Genomic DNA, 17,309 nt, shown 5'->3' on the forward strand with positions numbered 1-17,309 from the left:
AGGGGCTCTGGGGTGTCTCGGGGGCTGGGCTCTCAGAGGAGCCGGGGCCATGTTCCCTGTGTGACTTCAAAGGGGAGAGAAGGACTCACCCATTCACCCTGGGAAGCGAGAGGTGTGGGAGGCCACGTGCTCCAAGCTGACCTAGTTTTTCAGAATCCTCCATAACCCACAGCCCTAGTTCCCCTCCCACCTTTGCATGAACTCGCAGGGTTTCCACAGGGCTTTCCGACACCAGGCGATGAGCCCGGTGCTGCAGAATCCTCTCCCAGAGAGAAGGAACAGGGAATTCTGCGCAGCTGGAGTTGCCCTCTGCGCGGCGGGTACTGAAAACACCACTTCAGTGCTGCCAGGCTAAAGCGAGTGCCAATGTTGATGACGGACTCTGTATGGGGTAGCACCTGTGGACCCCAGACTGGGCCGCTCTCCGGCTAGGCAGCGTACGCACATTTAACAGAAAAGATGGGCCCTGCTTCAGAGAGCTTCTCCAATGTGCTCTGTACCGTGATGGGCAGCATTAGCAAACCAAAAGCAACTAGAAGTGAGCCCAGGTTGGCAGAATATCCCAGTTGCATTTCAGAGGGGCGGGAAACTGGAAATTATCCCGGTTTTGCAAAATGTTCTAGGTGACTTTTTTTTAAGTTGGAGGGCAGTAAGTGTAAAGAGATCCCAGTTTTGCAAAATATTCTGGGTGTGTTTTATGGAAGGGGAGCAGTAAAACTGTGTGTGTGTGTGAGAGAGAGAGAGAGAGTGTGCAACCCTGGGGGAGCTTAAAAACTTGCTATGTGAAGATCAACCCGTTCAGGCCCCAATCCTGCACTAATGCACAGGCTTAAATTTAAGAAAGAGTAAATCCCTTTGAAGTTAATGGTCACATGCTTACTTTCAGCCTCTGCAGAAATGTTTGCAGGACCATAAACATTGAGTGAGATTTGCAATAAATGTTCATTCAAGGTATAGGAAGCACCCCACATAAGAGTTAAAAAAAAAATGAAGGCAGTTCTTAAAGAGTGCCGGTTTTCTATACCTGGAGGCAGCCCTAGAACTGTGTGTGTAAGTAATTTTGCAATCAAACAAGGCAAGTCTCGAATCCCCTCGCCTCCCTGCCTTTCTGTAGGGCACTTAGCGAGCAGGGACCCCCCGCACTGAACGTAAAGAAGAGCTTAATTTGTGCCAGGGCTGAGCCCCCCACCTCTGGCCCGGCTGCATCAGTTGTGAATGTAAAACGCTGGCGTGGGCCCGGCCCCTCTTTCCTTACACATTAAGCCCTGACCCAAAGTAGGGTGACCGGACGTCCGGATTTTATAGGGGCAGCCCCGATTTTTGGGTCTTTTTCTTATAGAGGCTCCTATTACCCCTCCCCCCGTCCCAATTTTTTACACTTGCTGTCTGGTCACCATAACCCAAAGTAGCTTTTAAAAATACAGCCCTGGTGACAGTTGGCCCTCGGGCTGCCTTTGTTTTGACAATTACCTCCCCCCCCTCCCCCCACACAACCGTCCACTGAAATCTTTCCACCTGTGAGTCCCTGCCCCCTCCACCCCCCCCCCTTTCTGTTTTTATTCCTCCTGGCTGCCCCCACTTTGGCTCTTTCTATTCCTGGCCCCGCGCCCCTCCCCCTCCCTGCCCAGGGGGTCTATTTTTAGCAAGGGGCAGCGCCGGGCTATTTATAGATCAAACAATTCTAAGGCCTGCGTCAATGGAACCCCGTGTGCGTCACCCGCCCAGACATTCCAGCCCGCCCCTCCTCCCCGCCCCGCGGGGACCGGAAAATTCCGCCCCTTCGCGCCTTGTATGGCCACGGCTGCAGCCGGCCTTGCGTCAAAGGGTCCCCCCTCCTCTGGCCCCGCCCCCGGGCCGTGCGTCACAGAGGGCTTAAGAGGATCTCCCTGCGCAGGGCTGGGAGCCCCAGTACCGCTCCGAGCCCGTCCAGCCGCCGGGCCCGTCCAGCGCAGCTCGCCGCCCGGGACCTGGGCAGAGGTCCCCTTGCAGCCGGGTAGGTGGATTACGCGGCCCCCGGGGCGCTCCGGGGAGTGGTTCCACCAGGTGGGACGGGGAGGGGGGGTCACCTGGCAGGTGGGGAGCCGTGGGGCGGGCAGGCTGGGCTGGGCTGGGCTGGGGGGTCACCTGGCAGGTGGGGAGCCGCTGGGCTGGGCTGGGCTGGGGGGTCACCTGGCAGGTGGGGAGCCGTGGGGCGGGCAGGCTGGGCTGGGAGGGGGGTCACCTGGCAGGTGGGGAGCCGTGGGGCGGGCAGGCTGGGCTGGGAGGGGGGTCACCTGGCAGGTGGGGAGCCGTGGGGCGGGCAGGCTGGGCTGGGAGGGGGGTCACCTGGCAGGTGGGGAGCCGTGGGGTGGGCTGGGCTGGGGGGTCACCTGGCAGGCTGGGCTGGGAGGGGGGGTCACCTGGCAGGTGGGGAGCCGTGGGCTGGGCTGGGCTGGGCTGGGAGGGGGGTCACCTGGCAGGTGGGGAGCCGTGGGGCGGGTGTTCCTGGATAGGCGGTGGAAAGGGGGGGCATGTTGCTCTCTTCTGTGCAAGGTGGGATGGAGGCCAGAGGCGCTGGGGGGGGCAGGGGGCGTTCCTTTCCATCGAACTGGGCGCCTTTAAAGGCTGCATTGGCATTGTTGGGTTTTTTGGAGTGTAAAGTTGCAGGAACCCGACCTGGGAGTTGGGGCGGCGCTCGCAGGTGAGCGGGGTGTGTTTCCAGTGGTTTTCTGTTTCTAGTCTTGACTGACATTGTGCTGGGGGGATGGCGGCTGCAGGGACAGCGTCCGCGCTGCGGCTCTTTGCTATTTAAAAGCAGCTGTGTCCCTTTTATTTGGAGGGAGGTGGGGGGGGCCCTTGAGTTGGCGGATCAGGTTTGATACTGTGTGTTACACTGAGGGACGGCTGTGTGCCAGGGCTGAGCGAGAAGTGACAGTGGGGCAGGATTGCTGTGGGCATATGGCAAAGTAACAGGAGCTTTCCACCGGCTCTTTAAAGCCCCTCTGCAAATTACCACCTTGCCTGAGTCCAGAGCTCTGTCCTCCTTTCCCTAGTCACCTTGGCAGGCTGGCGCTCGAGTTCCTTGTTTTGCTGTTTTAAATGCAGTGCTTAAAGTGTAAAGGGGGGTGCTGCAAGGGATTGCAGACCTGGCCCAATCAAGAGGGTTTGAAATGGAGCTGAGTCTCTGAGGGGCTCACTTTTAGCGGTGTGTTAGCAAAGCTGCTGCTCCCAGGTTAAGATAACCCCCCCACTTTTTTCAGGCTGTTTTAAATGTAATAAGTTGCAGCTAATTCTTCTACTGTCATTTGACACTGCAACATAAACACACACCTCTGAAATCCCCTGCCTTTAGCAAGGCATCCAGGAGGGTACTTTAATTCAGTGGTTCTCAGAACTGTAGGTCGGGACCCCATTTTAATGGGGTCGCCAAGGGCTGGCAGCCTTGCTGGGGCCAAGGGCTGACGGTCTGAGCCCCGCTGCCTGGGGCCAAAGCCCAAGGGCTTCAGCCCCTGGGGGGGGCACTCAGGTTTGGCTTTGCCCCCTCCCCCTGCCAAGAAAGGTGGGGCTCCTGTTTTGTCCCTGGCCCCTCTGCAGGGGCGGCAGAGCTCAGGCTTCCGTCTCCCCTCCTGCCCGAATAAATCTGTTCATCATTAAGGTGCCACCATACACCTCCTTGTTTTTGTGGATACAGACTAACACAGCTGCCCCCTGATACTTGGTCTCCTGGGGTTGTGTAGCAATTTTTGCTGTCAGAAGGGGGTCATGGTGCAATGAAGTTTGAGAACACCTGCTTTAATCAAATGATCAGTTAATTGGTTTTGCACATATTATTTTGTGTTGATGATTCTGGATGCAAATGGGGACCCTCCTTTGACCTGTGAGCACAGCTGCTATAGAATGGCAAACTTTGAATGGACTTTCTGCTGCGTGGCTGGCCTAGCCTCTGAACAGAGCAGCTGTTTGGGGGTTTTTTTTTTTCTTTCTTTCCTAAATAAAAATAAAATCCCTCTGAATCTTGACATGCAAAACAACTTGGCACCAGCACGGTGCAGGGGAGCGAATCAGGAAAGGCCCCACCTTGCTCCCTTCTATACGGTTGCTGAGCCTGGATCCTGCTGCTGCGGGAGAATGCGGTTTCTGGACCCAAGCAACAGACGCAGCTTTGCCTTCAGACACCTGGCAACCAGATTCACCAGCCAGGCTCCGTTCGTTTCTAACTCGCTGAAAGGCTGGCAAAGCCAATTTAGTGCCCCCCGGGGGGAGGGGAGGCGCTCTTGTGCTTTAGCTAAAGACCTGTGAACATGGTGCTGTCACACCCGTGCAACAGTATCCGATCACAGGGGGTAATGCATGTTTCTGGATACCACAGGGAGGAGCACCTTATAGATACTCGTATCAAAAATTAACAGGAGCCATTATCTGCAGCACCTCCCTGGATCAGGCTACAGATTAGAATCCTAGTAGAGTAGTTTGAGAGAGGGGAACCGATTCCGCTCTCATTTACACTGCTGGAAATCCAGAGCGACTTCAGTCGTGTTGCTCCGCATGTACGTCGGTGCAACCAAGTGCACATGTCCACGGTGGATGGTCATTTTTGAAGTATGATCTGGCAGACTGCAGGGGGCTCATCTGAGGGATTTTTGTATTGCTTTAAAACATCATAATCTAAGTATCCGTCTCTCTAAGGAGAATTTTAAAATGCGGGAGGAAAAATAAATTTGAATAACCAAGCAGCGCCTGCGAAATCCTGAGTAAGCTTTAATCGTCCAGAAAATCAACTGTTCCTGTTGACCATTCCCTTGCAAATTTTTAAAACACAAGCTGTGAAGGGGTAGGGTGACCAGATGTCCTGATTATATAGGGACAGTCCCAATATTTGGGGCTTTGTCTTACATAGGCACCTATTGCCCCCCACCCCCGTCCCAATTTTTCACGCTTGCTGCCTGGTCACCATATGAAGGGGGGAGAGAATATTGACAAACCTTGTGAGGAGGCTCGGTCGGGGCGGGCTGAGGTTATTTTGTCCTTGGTGGTGGTGATTTAAACTCAAAGCAATTTGCATTTAAAAAAACCCCAACATCATAAAGGCTCAGTGGTGTGTGGCGTTGTTGGGTTGCTATACCAACAGTAAGCTAATGCAATTCTTTCTGTTGATGTGACTACTGCGATGGCAGAGCGGAGGTGAGGAACAGGTGTAGACTGTAGTAAATAGTGTGTGTGTGGGGGTGTCCCTCTGCTGGTTAGAATTAGAATGACCCAACTGTGTGTCATAAGCCCTATACTGACAACAGCTGATGGCTCAGGCAGCTGGAGCTTGGCTGTATGGAGCACAGGTGCCCTGAGTTTTCACTCTGTTGCCGCTCATGAGTTCTGAATGGATCTGTTTCACAGTGTCGTGACCGCTCTGGCAGGGTGCATAGCGTGTCTATATAATGTCTGTCATCCATAATGGTGGAAAATACTGGTCAGAACACTAGGACTAGAGGACAGCCGTCTGTCCGTTGTTACTGATTTGAGCACCCTGCGCGCATGCATTCCCTGTGCTTTTAGCTGGCACAGCTCTTCTACCAAAGAGAGAGGGCAGCTGGGCTCTTTGCCCTCGGACACCAGGGCCAGATCCTGGTGCTGCTGTAAATCAACCTTGCAGAGACTTATTATTATTATTATTATCCCAATTCTTCATCTGGGGAAACCAGGACCAGAGAGTCCCAAGGGAGATGTGGGAAATAAACCTAGATCTCCTGAGTGCTAGGTCGGAGCCTGACCTGCCAGGCCAACCCTTCCTTGCAGCTAAGGGGACACCAGCCTGGGCCTCTGAGCAGAGAATGTCGTTAAACGGGAGCAAAGCCGTCTCTGTTGAGCTACGTGGGGCATGAGTTTGTGACTTGTGGCTGAGGACAGTGGCCCACTGATGCTGTTAGCTGTATGTGGATCGATCTTTTTAAATAACCGGGCTAGGTCCTGAAGTCTGTTCTCAGAGCCAATGGGAGTTTTGCCTGAATAAGGAGCAGCTGGCCCCAGAAGAACGTTGTAACCTTGTTCTGATGGTGCAACCGTGTCAACGCTGCTGGGAATTCTTATGTCTCCACATTCCGCCGTCCTTTACAGGCCATTAAGGACTGCTTCTCGGCCAGTCAGAAGATGACCTTTAAAGGTCTGCGATATGAATTACATTATCATCTTGCTGCAAGGGTTACTTCTGTCTTGGCTTTCAGCTTGACCGGGGACTCTGGTTACGTCTCTCCTCTATATGGCCCTGTCTGCTGTTCCAGCCCTGCTACTCCCCAGGTTGAGAGTGGGAGGCCGGCATGTGTCGGAAAGGAAAGCGAACTGGCAAAGCGGCATGGGTCAGTTACTAGTTCTGCTCCACCAGTTCTCAAACACCTCCTCTCCCGCTGCAGATTCAGTGTGAGAACTAAGAGCAAGATGGCTCCTGGGGAGGTGGGAGTGGGGGGGGCTGCATGGGTCCAGATGCAAAATGCTAAGTGCTCAGCAGCAATTTTCAGCCTTTCCTCCCGCCTGGGAAATGGCAGCTTGCTTGTGGGTGTGAAAGGGCCACGTGCAGAGTGGAAAGGGCAACCAAGCCTGTGGACCAGGAGATCGGGGCAGGGGCTGTGGCTGGGGGCATGCCAAGCCAACAGAGGTGTCTTTTGGTCACCCTGGGAGGGAGAGGGTGGTAACATGGAACCGGCCTGGTGGGGCACTGTGCCCTGAGCCCAGCATGCACTGAGCCAGCCTGCTGGTCCTTCTGCTGGCCAGCAGCTCCTTCAGCTGCCCGGAGATGGGCACAAAACTCTGCCCAGTGAGGGGAGCAGGTCAGTCGGGGGGCACTGGGATGGGCCTGGAAAATCAGGGGGATAGGTTTGCAGGGACTCTCCTGAGTGTGCCCTTGCCACGGTGTGGCAATGGGGCAGCTGGCAGGAAGGGCAGAATGGCCACACACCTACAGCCAGGCCCGCTGGGCTCTTGAACGAGTGCAGACACAGGACCTGCTGGGCTGGGGTGCCGGACGCCTGGGTATCCTACGGCGTGGCCCTGCGCAAGTCCCTTCCCCTCTCTGTCGCTCTTGTCTGCCTTTGGGGCAGGGCCTGGCTCTTGCTCTGTCTGTGCTGTGCCAGGACTCTGCTCATCTGCTGCGAGCTGTGTGTCTGGGATGCACCGCTCTGCGTCCTCGTCCGCCATCCGATCGCAGCCCTGACGCTTTACAGAGCTGCCAGCTCAGCCCTGCTTGGCCTGTTCGAGTCAGAACGGCACAGAGAGGCATCCGAAGTGGCCTCGTTTGGTGCCGGTGGAAGTCGGCCACTCCCTTTGCTGGCTGCCGGCGGGAGGGACTGCAGCAGAGATGCGCTCCGCTATGGAGTTTGGGAGGCAGGAGTGTCCGAAGAGCTCAGGCGAGCGGGTGCATAGGGCCTGGGTGGAACTTAGCTTCCTAACCAGGAGCCAGGTGATCCAGGAGTCTGGCCCGGGCTGTATGTTCGGCTCTTGAATTAGGATCAAAACTCTGCACCTGACAGTCCCACCCAGGTGGTTTGGCGCCCAATATTTTGGCCCAGCAAACCTTCCTCACCAAGCCCCTGGGGTGGCGAGGCAGGGCCAGCCCAGGGCCCGCTGGCAGTTCTGCGATTCCCTCCGTTTGTGGGGACAGCGTTTCAGGCGATGGCCTTTCTGCCCGATGAGGCCAGCTCAGAACGACCTTTCCTCGGATGATCACGAGGCCTCTGCTCCGCCATGTGACTTTGCCTTCAGACCCGTCTCCAACACTAGCCAGTTCTTTAGCTCGGCTCCAAACACCCTGAGTGCAGTGTTGACAGCCTCAATTTACGCTGCTCCATGGCTGCGAAGGAGCTGGCTGATGACAGGCCGGTGTGAGATACAAGCTTGTCAGAACAGCTTTGTCCTTGATTCCTTCTCACATACCAGGCTCACTGCTTCCTTTGGTGAATTCCTGTCCCCATTCACTTGTCAGGTCGCTGGGGCCAAGGTGGGGGTTGGCCTTACACCTTGGTTCCCAGAGCCGCCCAGGGGCTCGTGCAACGCCATTGACATGGGTGGAGTTAGTCCTGATTTACACCACTGAGACAGAGTCAAGCCCCCACCTTGGAGCTGATGCGTCTAGCAATGTTGACATCAGCAAGCGGGTGGATTTTGGTTGAGCTTGGTGAAATTTACCTCCGTGGGCTTTCACCCGAAGCGCCTGGTTTTAGTGCATATGGCTGTCCCCCGGGACCTGCAGTTCCCGAGTTCATGCAGCAGCAAGCCCCATGCCGTGCTCAGCCAAGGCACCAACTTCGGGGAGCAGAGGGGAGCTCAGCCTCTGTGGTCCAGCCAGTCCTTGGCTTAGGGCCCCCCCAGAGGGAAGGGCAGGGGGACCAGTTCATGCCAATCGAGGATAGAATTTTTCTCCCCATTGTGATCTGGCCAGCCCAGAACTGAACTGAGACTCGGCCAGCTCCTCTTGAGATCAGGGACGTTAGTTATTGTACAGCAAGTGCCACCCCTGTGGTTTTAGGCCTGTCGCTCTGTTATGCTGCAGATTACAGGAAGGACTGGGTAGGTGCTGGGGAGACAGGCCCTCCCCCAAAGACCTCACGGGGTAAACACAGGCGTGGGAGGGGAGATAACTTGCCCAAGGCAGTGGTTCTCAACCAGGGGTACGCGTACCCTTGAGGGTATGCAGAGGTCTTCCGGGGTACATCAACTCATCTAGGTATTTGCCTAGTTTTACAACAGGCTGCATAAAAAGCCCCAGCGAAGTTGGGACAAACTACGGTTTCATACCGTGACTTGTTTGTACGGCTCTGTAGACCGTACACTGAAATGTACGTACAGTGTTTATATTCCACTTGATTTATTTTATAATTCTGTGGTAAAAATGAGTGTCAGCCATTGTTCCATAACAGTGAGGCTGGGACACTTATGTATTTTTATGTCTGAGTTTGTAAGCAAGTCGTTTTTAAGTGAGGTGAAAATTGGGGGTACGCAAGACAAATCAGACTCCTGATGGGGTACAGTAATCTGGAAAGGTTGAGAGCCACTGGCCCAAGGCATCTGAGCTGGAACTAGAAGACAGCTCTCCTGGTTCCTAGTCTGGTGCCTTATCCATGGATTGCTCTACCCCCCTGATCAAAGGCATTTCCCTGGAGCCCGTGGGAAAGGCTAGATCCCATCTCCCACATGGCACATGCTGCTCATCTGAGCTGCTGCCCCACGCACGCGCTCTGCCCGATGAATGGGGAGCCGTGGCCTGGTGAGAGGGTTTGATTCCAGCCCATTGTTAAGTCCTCTGCCTTTTCCTTTGCTCCCTTGCTCAGAGATGCCCTGTATCCAAATGCAGCATGGGACCTTGCCTCAAAGCGGAGGGCCCTGTGAGCGCTACCCGGCAGACTTCCTGACTCCAGAGCTCAGCAAGTTCACGATGGACCTAGTCAACACCGAGATCGCAGCCACGACCTCCCTGCCCAGCTTCAACACCTTCATGGATAACTACAGTGGGGAGTTCGACACGTTCTTGTACCAGATCCCAGCCTCCAGCCAACCCGCCTCCTTCAAACTCGAGGACTTCCAGGTGTATGGCTGCTACCCCGGCTCCTTCAGCAGCCAGCTGGATGAGACCATGTCTTCGAGCGGCTCGGACTATTACGGCAGCCCCTGCTCCATCCCGTCCCCGTCCACCCCAGGCTTCCAGACCCCACAGGTCCCAGCATGGGAGAGCTCCTTCGGGCCCTACTCGCCCACTCAGAACTTTGAGGGCATGAGGCCCTGGGCGGAGCAGCCAAAAAGCAGTTCTTCCCAGCCAGCCTTCTTCTTCGGCCCCTCGGCTCCCAGCCCTGGGGTCCCACAGAGCCCCCTCAAGGTGCCGCCGGCCGCCGAGGTCTTCGCGCTCTCCCAGAGCTCCCCGGTGGGCTTCTCTGGCCTGTCCCTGGGCCAGACCTCCCCGCACCTGGAGAGCCCCGGCTTGATGGACGGCTCCCTGTCGCCAGCCAAGACGCGCAGCCCTGGTGCCAACGAGGGGCGCTGTGCTGTGTGCGGAGACAACGCCTCCTGCCAGCATTACGGCGTCCGCACCTGCGAGGGCTGCAAGGGCTTTTTCAAGGTACGGGGCTGGGGGTGGGGACGTGGGGCTGGGGGAGACCCAGGGCAGTGCCTGGGAACCCACAGAGCCAACGGCCTCCCTCGCCAGCAGGCAGACCCAGAACCTCCCCACTTCGCCCGCAGCGTGTGGCCGATCTTGCTCCCAGATGGGCCCCAGAATCCTTGGCAGCCAACGCTGGGGATTCTGGGATGTGGGTAGGGTCCCTGAGGGAGCCCCGATGGATGTGCCGAGTGAAGGAGTCTGTGGGTCTCCCCTTGGCCACTCTGCATGGGGCAAGCCCTGGTGCGCCCCTGACCGGGCTTGGCGTGTGTGCAGCTGTGGGCAATGACCCACTCGCCGGTGAGCCAGGGCTGGGCAGAGCCTGTGGGCAGCCTGTCGCCCCAGGCCAGCAGTTCAGAGGGTCAGGAGGTGGCCGGGAGCTGGGGCTGACCTGGGTGCTGCGGGCAGGGTGCAAGAGCTAGTGGAGACAAGACTCTGGCGCCTCTCCTCACCACGGCATCTGAGCCGTGGGGATGCGGGGGGGGGGGGCGGCAGAGTGTCGTGCCGAGCGCCAAGGCCCCGTTACGTGGAGCACGGGCCTCTGTGCGCAGCCCCAGGGGCCGGGCCCAGAACCACCAGCCACGCGGGAAGATCTTGGTGGTTCTGGCGGTTTCCCTCCCTTTCCCCTTGGGCCTTGATTCGGCCAGTTAAGCACGTGCCGGCGGGGGGTGGAGTGAAGCCTGGGTGTAGCTTGCTGAATCGGGACCCATGTGCGTAGGGAGCGGGGCCGGAGGATGAGCCCCGTGGCCCAGGGTCTCCAAAGCAGCTAGTGACTCTGGCCCAGAGCCAGGCACCTCAGGGAGGCCTTGGGTTGTGCTGAGACCCAGGCCCCTTCGGGGAGCAGCTGCAGAGCCTGTGTCGGGCAGCGCCGGCTCTGAGGGGGGAGAAGCTGTGTCTGGTGTGGGGAGGGTGGCGCCGAGGCCCGGGGTTGGGGGCGGGACAGGGGAATCGGGGCCCGGAGGGGGCGACCGCTCAGCCCAAGAGCAGGCGGTTGAGTCTCCCCCGATCCCTGCCTGCAGATGGGAGCGTGCAGGTGCGCTGGCAGTCCGGGCGCCCCGCCGGGAGAGCGACGTGTCCCCCTCCCCCTCGCGTGTCCTGGGAACACGGCCCCTCGGATGTGAAACTGGGCGCCGTGGGGCGGGGCCGCTGCTATAAAAATACCAGGAGGACAGAAGAGCTTTTGTTCCATCCGGGCCCGGCCCTGGGCACCCGGGATCTCGTGCTCCCTCTTCGCCGGAGGCTGATGCGCTCCCTTGTTTCTCCTGCTCCCTGCAGCGCACGGTGCAGAAGAACGCCAAGTACATCTGCCTGGCCAACAAAGACTGCCCTGTGGACAAGAGGCGGCGGAACCGGTGCCAGTTCTGTCGTTTCCAGAAGTGCCTCGCCGTGGGCATGGTCAAAGAAGGTACAGAGCTCGACACGTGGCGTCCCCCTGCCAGGCTGGCAAATCCCGGGGCGGGGACGCCGGCAGCGCAGGCCAGAGAGCACCAGCCCAGCAGCCCCCAGAACAAGTCCCGTGTGTTCCTGGCAGCTGAGCCCTGCTTTCGGCACCGCTCCCTGCTATCCCCGCCCCAGCTCTGCAGCAGCCCAGTTCCCGCTGCCAGTACACCTGGCTGCTCCCTGGTCCCCGGGTGTGTTGACCTGCACTCCTCCAGGCCCAGTCTCGTGCTGCTGCTTTCTGGCAGCTCCCACCAGGTAGCATCCCTCACAAATGCTCGCTTGCCGTTCCGTGGCTGTGATTCCAGGCTGGATCCAGAACAGGGTGGGCTGGGGGGGGGACGTGGCTGGAATCTCGCAAGGAACACGGGAGCTGTTCTTGCCAGACTTGGACCCAAGTGCGTGCACACATCCCCAGAACCATTCAATCTCCCCACATTGCCCAACGTTCTGGGGCCGAAATGTTGTGACCCCCAGCCCTGCCCCCAGCCCCCGGGTGCGCCTGCAGGCAGTCCCCAGCCGTGTGCGTGGATCTGTTTGTTCATGCCGTTCCCCTGGGCTGGGATGTGGAGCTGCCCCCACCCCACTGAGTCCCTTCCCCACCCCAGTGTCCCATTTGCTGTGAAAGCTGCTCGCTTGGGTCCAGCGGCAGTTAGGTAGCATTGCTTTAGCCAGTGCTTGATGTGCTGGGGCAACTTATCTGTGGGGCCGGGGGCTGCTCAGAGCCATGACGGGCTGCCCATTGCAAAGGGCCAAGCCCCGCGCTCAGATGATAACGTCCAGCCCCCTTTTCTCTCTCCCCAGTGGTCCGAACGGACAGCCTGAAGGGGCGCAGAGGTCGGCTCCCGTCCAAACCCAAGCAGGCCCAGGACACCTCCCCCGTCAGCCTCATCACGTCGCTCGTCAGGGCACACATCGATTCCGTACCCAGCGCCACCAAGCTGGACTATTCCAAGGTACCTGCTGCTCACAACCGGGGGTTCAGGGTCCTGGGGCTCCTGGAGCAAGGGGGCCCCCGAGGGCTGGCTCCCAGCCACCCCCCAGCCCTGGCTGAGATGCTGGGCGCGGCAGCCGCTGCCTGGGAAGGGAACCATGTGCAGCCCACGTGCTCGGTGGCGTTTGGGGGGGCGTAGCCCTAGGGCCTGCGGGCAGTTAGAGAAGGGGTCCTGGAGCCCTCGCCATCTACAAAAGGCTGCAAGCTCCGGTGCTGTACGAATGCGGCAGCATTGTCTGCTGGCTAGTGTGCGGGGCACGCGAGGTTCTCTTCCCAGCTCTGGGAAGGCAGTGTTATCCAGTGGTTACAGAGCTAAGAGGCAGGACTCCTGGGTTCATTCCCCAGCCCTAGGAAGGGGGAGTGAGTTGGAGCAGAGAACCAAGAGGCAGGATTCGGAGGTTCTGTTCCAGGCTGTGCCAGCTCCTGTCTGTGCCTGGCTTGTCCCAGGGGCCAGCCATGCCCTGCCTCGTTACAGGGCTTCCTGTGGCTTGGGAGGTCTCAGGCTCTCAGAGGAAAGCAGGTGTGGAAGTGCACAGTGCTCACAGGGCAGTGTGTGCTGACCACACGCTCAGGCTTACCTGACCCAGTCAGCCTCCCCCAGGCATGCGCTGTATTTAGCGCCTAGTCCTGGGTTCTCTTTTGGGCGGTTGAGTTGTCCAGTAGCTAAAGGGGGCTGAGAGTCAGGACTCCTGGGTTCTCTGCCCCGCATTCTGCACCCAGGTGGATTTGTCTGCACAACCGAATCCCACCAACCTTGTTTCTGAGCCTGTCGTTGAATGTATCCAGCAGCTGGAGCTTTGGGTTCTGACCTCGGCAGCGAAATGCCGGCTGGCCTGGAGGCTCAGGGACCAATCCAGCTCCTTTCATCCAGGGAGCTCTGTGACCTTCAGAAACAGGAAACAATTAACCCACCCAATGCCCCAGCAAGTTAGGGGCTATCCCCATTTTACTTGGGGGAAACCAAGGCACAGCAGTGCAACCAATTGCCCAAAGTCACAGAGTAAGCCAGTAGCAGAGAACCCAGGAGTCCTGACTCCCAGCCCCCCTCCCTTTAACCACTAGGCACACTCCTTCCTGCAGCCCAAACGAGAACCCAGGAGTCCTGTTGCTGGTGCTAGGCAGCAGAAAACGCCCAGGCCCAGATGGGTGCGGGTTCCTGTCTCTCTGCTGCTCATTCGTTAACCCGGAGGGTGTACAATGGCTTTGAGAGACACAGCCCTGGCCACTCTCATGGGACTTGTACTGCGTGGACCGAGGCCCGGCCTGTGGGACGCTAACCCTGCCCCTCCTCGTGTGCTCGGCAGTTCCAGGAGAGCCTCTCCTACCAGTTCGAGAAGGAGGACTGTGTGGATGTGCAGCAGTTCTACGACCTGCTCACCGGCTCCATGGACGTGATCCGCAAGTGGGCTGAGAAGATCCAAGGGTTCCAGGAGCTCCCCAAGGAGGATCAGGACCTGCTCCTGGAATCTGCGTTCCTGGAGCTCTTTATTCTCCGGCTGGCCTACAGGTAACTCCCGCTCTGCTTCGTGACCCACCCAGCCCCGTCCAGAGCCAGGCGGCCGCTGGACACCGAGATGAGACACAGGGTGGTGATGTGGCAGCCTGGGTCAGTGGGCTAGGGCACGGAGATCAGGACCTTGGGCAAAACCATCCGCTGTTAGCGTTTCAAAGGAAGCTGTAGCTCGGGTCATCCCCTCCACTCAGACAGCCCAGCTCCATTTGTCCTGTGGTGCCAGAGTGTATGAACGTCAGACCTGCAGCGTAGGGCCCCGAGCGCCTGGCTAACCAGGCCGGGATCCTGGCTGTCATCACCAGTGCTCCGTTCTGCTCGTGCTCCCTCTGTTACAACTCTGGTTTCTGCTCTGACCCCACTCTGCTGCCAGCAGAGCCCCTGGCCTGCCCTCCGTTCTCTCCTGACCGCGTGCGGCTCTGCCCTGTCCCTTGCAGGTCGAAGCCGGAGGAAGGCAAGCTGATCTTTTGCAACGGGGTGGTGCTTCACCGCATGCAGTGTGTGCGGGGCTTCGGGGAGTGGATCGACTCCATCCTCGAGTTCTCCCAGAGCCTGCACCGCACGAGCATCGACGTCCCCTCCTTCTCCTGCCTCGCGGCTCTCGTCATCATCACAGGTGGGGCGGTTTGCACCTTCCTGCCGCGCGGCTGCTGGGGGAGGGATGGGCAGGTCTGGCCGCTGGACTGGGAGCCAGAGGGTCTGATCCTGGCCCGGACACCGGCTCCCTCTGTGGCATTGGGCCGGGGGGTTATTGCACTGCACACGCAGGTGGGGGCGGTAATGTTCGGAGAGCCTTCTGCGAGCTGTGACCAGGGTCTCCGCAGAGCAGCGGGTTTGTGCTGTGGGAGAAGGCTCAGGAACCCTACGTGAGCCGGTTTCCTCCAGCCACTGGCTTCCTCCAGCTCTCCGCTCCCCAACTCTGCTCCTCCAGGGGCGGAAGTCGCTCTGACCATTACTAACGTTCAGGAGTGACTCCTGATTTCGGCACAGTATGAGATTCCTTAGAGGGGCCTGATTTCCAGAATGTGCTGAGCACCCCCCTCTGAGAACCAGGCCCCAGGAAGATCTCGGGCTGGGGGAGCACCCCAAATCTCTAGGCAGGCCTGGACAGTTAGGCCTGTTTGGATCCCAGCAGCCCCAGAGGCTGCAGGCGGGGGCTGAGGCTCTGTCAGGATCTCCTTGTCTCTTTAGACCAGGCGTCCAGCAGACCACAACCCGGCTCAATCAGCAAGGCATACTGGGGCCCTGGAGCCTGTATATACTCCTGCCCTTTTCCCAGCATGCCTTGCCATAGCCTCGAATTCCCAGGGACCGCTGAGAACGGCAGTTCCCAGAGTGCCGTGCTGCTCAAGGGGGGTTTTGTGTTAAAGGGTGCAGAGCACAGAGATTGCCCACTCTTCAGGGTGGATGAGACAGGCCAGGGACTGGGGGGCTGTTCAGGAGAAGGCAGCAGGAGCGTGAGCCTGCTTTGCCATGGCCCAGCCGTGCACGCCGCACCCGGGCGCTGGGATCTAGCCCGGGCCGGGAGTGACCGCTCCTCCCCTCCTTTCCAGACCGCCACGGGCTGAAGGACCCCAAGAGAGTGGAGGATCTCCAGAACCAAATCGTCAGCTGCCTGAAGGACCACGTGACGTCCACCGCGAGCGAGCAGACCCGCCCCAGCTGCCTGTCCAAGCTGCTGGGCAAGCTGCCGGAGCTCCGCACGCTCTGCACACAAGGCCTGCAGCGCATCTTCTACCTGAAGCTGGAGGACCTGGTGCCGCCGCCTCCCATCGTGGACAAAATCTTTATGGACACGTTGCCCTTCTGAGGGGGGTGCAGCCCCCCCGGACCCGGAGGCCCCTGCCGTGGGGAGCTCGCTCGCTTTGTGAAAGGGGAGTTTTGACGGACACGTCTCCCCCGTGCGCGGAGGGGGAGGGGGGACGATCAACGGAGCATTTCCAGAGACCGGGTGGGGGGCGAGCCCCACTGCCATCTGGGATCGCGGGGACGCGTCGGAAGTGGGCAGAGCCCTTCACGCCTCCTGGTGGCTGACCCGCACTCGTCCTCCACGTCCCGTGTTGTGTACCACACCCATGGATCGCGACGTAGCTCTCTGCGGAGAACCCCAATGTGCCTTTTGGGTGATGCACTCAGACGCCCAATATCCATGTGCCCACAGCCCCCCACCCAGCCCCGGCTCGCTACTCACCGCTTGCAACGGCTGGCGCTTCACCACGCTGGGTAGGAGGAGCTGGTCCTGAGACATGCGCAGGGGTGTGTTTGTTCTGAGTGCCCTGCCCTGCCCTGCCCGCCTGCTGCATCCTGCAGCCAGGCAGGCATCGTGCCAGGAGCAGGCTCCTCCATCCCCAGCTGCCGGAACCAAGCCGTTTCCAGACCCTCCCAGCGGCTTCTTGCCTCACTTGTGCTTTTGCAGCGGTGCCCAGGGAGCGATGGACACGTGCCGTGGGCGTGGCACACGGGATGCTTCACGCCTGTCCGCTGCAGATACCTCTTTGTAAAAAGACAAGCTGTAAATAGATGGGGTTTAAACCTTGTAAATACAGCTACGAACTGCAGAGGCAGCGAGAGACGAGAAGGGGCGCTGGGAGGGAGACACCTATTTTGTTCTATCCGCTGACAACCACGTGGCTTTCTGTGCCTGGGAGGGCTTCCTCTCCCATTTTGGACTTTTCCTGTATATAAACTTGTACGTAAAACAAAAAATCAACATTTATATTTGTGTATTTTTTCGGGATTTACCATATGTGACTTTTTTCTGATTAATATATATTTAATATATTGAAATAAAAAACATCCAGGTAGCCGTACCTCTCTCCCACTTGTGCCGTACTGCTGCGGCTGGCAGTGGGGATCGCGCAGAGCTGCTGGCTGGTTTGGGGCTGCGGCCCCCTTGCACTGGGCCCCGTACGAACGGAATTCATGAGACCAAACGTTGGGATACAGAACCTCCTGCTTCAGGGTGGAAGCTGGTCTCTCTTCGGGAGCGGGATGAGGCCTTGCAGGGGGCAGATGGATCGCATGTCTGCCAGCTGGGGGTGTCCTGCCCCTTTCCCTGCGGTTGCTGTCGGAGATGAGACATTGGCTGGACCTTGGGCGCTGACCCAGATAGTCTGAAGTGTCCCCAGATCCTGTTCTCGGGGACACAGCAGGACTGGTGGCATCTGGCCCGTGTTCTAAAACAACTTCTTATAGGCTGGAGGATGTCCTGGCTGCTCTGGCAGCTGACAAGCCGAGGTTTACGTCCAGCCCTGGCC

General features: G+C 58.6%; 1 protein-coding gene across 1 annotated transcript; it reads left to right on the top strand.

The window, feature by feature from the left end:
• The first annotated feature begins 1,936 nt into the window (after window positions 1-1,936).
• Window positions 1,937-16,783, top strand: NR4A1 (nuclear receptor subfamily 4 group A member 1). The gene is made up of 7 exons (XM_077838458.1): window positions 1,937-1,993; window positions 9,291-10,072; window positions 11,387-11,516; window positions 12,353-12,504; window positions 13,847-14,049; window positions 14,490-14,668; window positions 15,606-16,783. The coding sequence occupies exons 2-7, from the start codon at window positions 9,293-9,295 to the stop codon at window positions 15,860-15,862; spliced, it is 1,701 nt and encodes a 566-aa protein (XP_077694584.1). The 5' UTR covers window positions 1,937-1,993; window positions 9,291-9,292; the 3' UTR covers window positions 15,863-16,783.
• The last annotated feature ends 526 nt before the right edge of the window (window positions 16,784-17,309 follow it).

The sequence above is a fragment of the Eretmochelys imbricata genome, chromosome 20, assembly GCF_965152235.1.
Source record: "Eretmochelys imbricata isolate rEreImb1 chromosome 20, rEreImb1.hap1, whole genome shotgun sequence".
Classification (NCBI taxonomy): Eukaryota; Metazoa; Chordata; order Testudines; family Cheloniidae; genus Eretmochelys; species Eretmochelys imbricata.

What these genes read in the sequence shown, in the direction of transcription:
- NR4A1 (XM_077838458.1), top strand. Translation starts at nt 9,293, where the DNA reads ATGCCCTGTATCCAAATGCAGCATGGGACCTTGCCTCAAAGCGGAGGG. An exon ending in GCTGCAAGGGCTTTTTCAAG is followed by an intron (nt 10,073 to 11,386) that starts GTACGGGGCTGG and finishes TGCTCCCTGCAG; the next exon opens with CGCACGGTGCAGAAGAACGC. An exon ending in GGCTCTCGTCATCATCACAG is followed by an intron (nt 14,669 to 15,605) that starts GTGGGGCGGTTT and finishes CCTCCTTTCCAG; the next exon opens with ACCGCCACGGGCTGAAGGAC.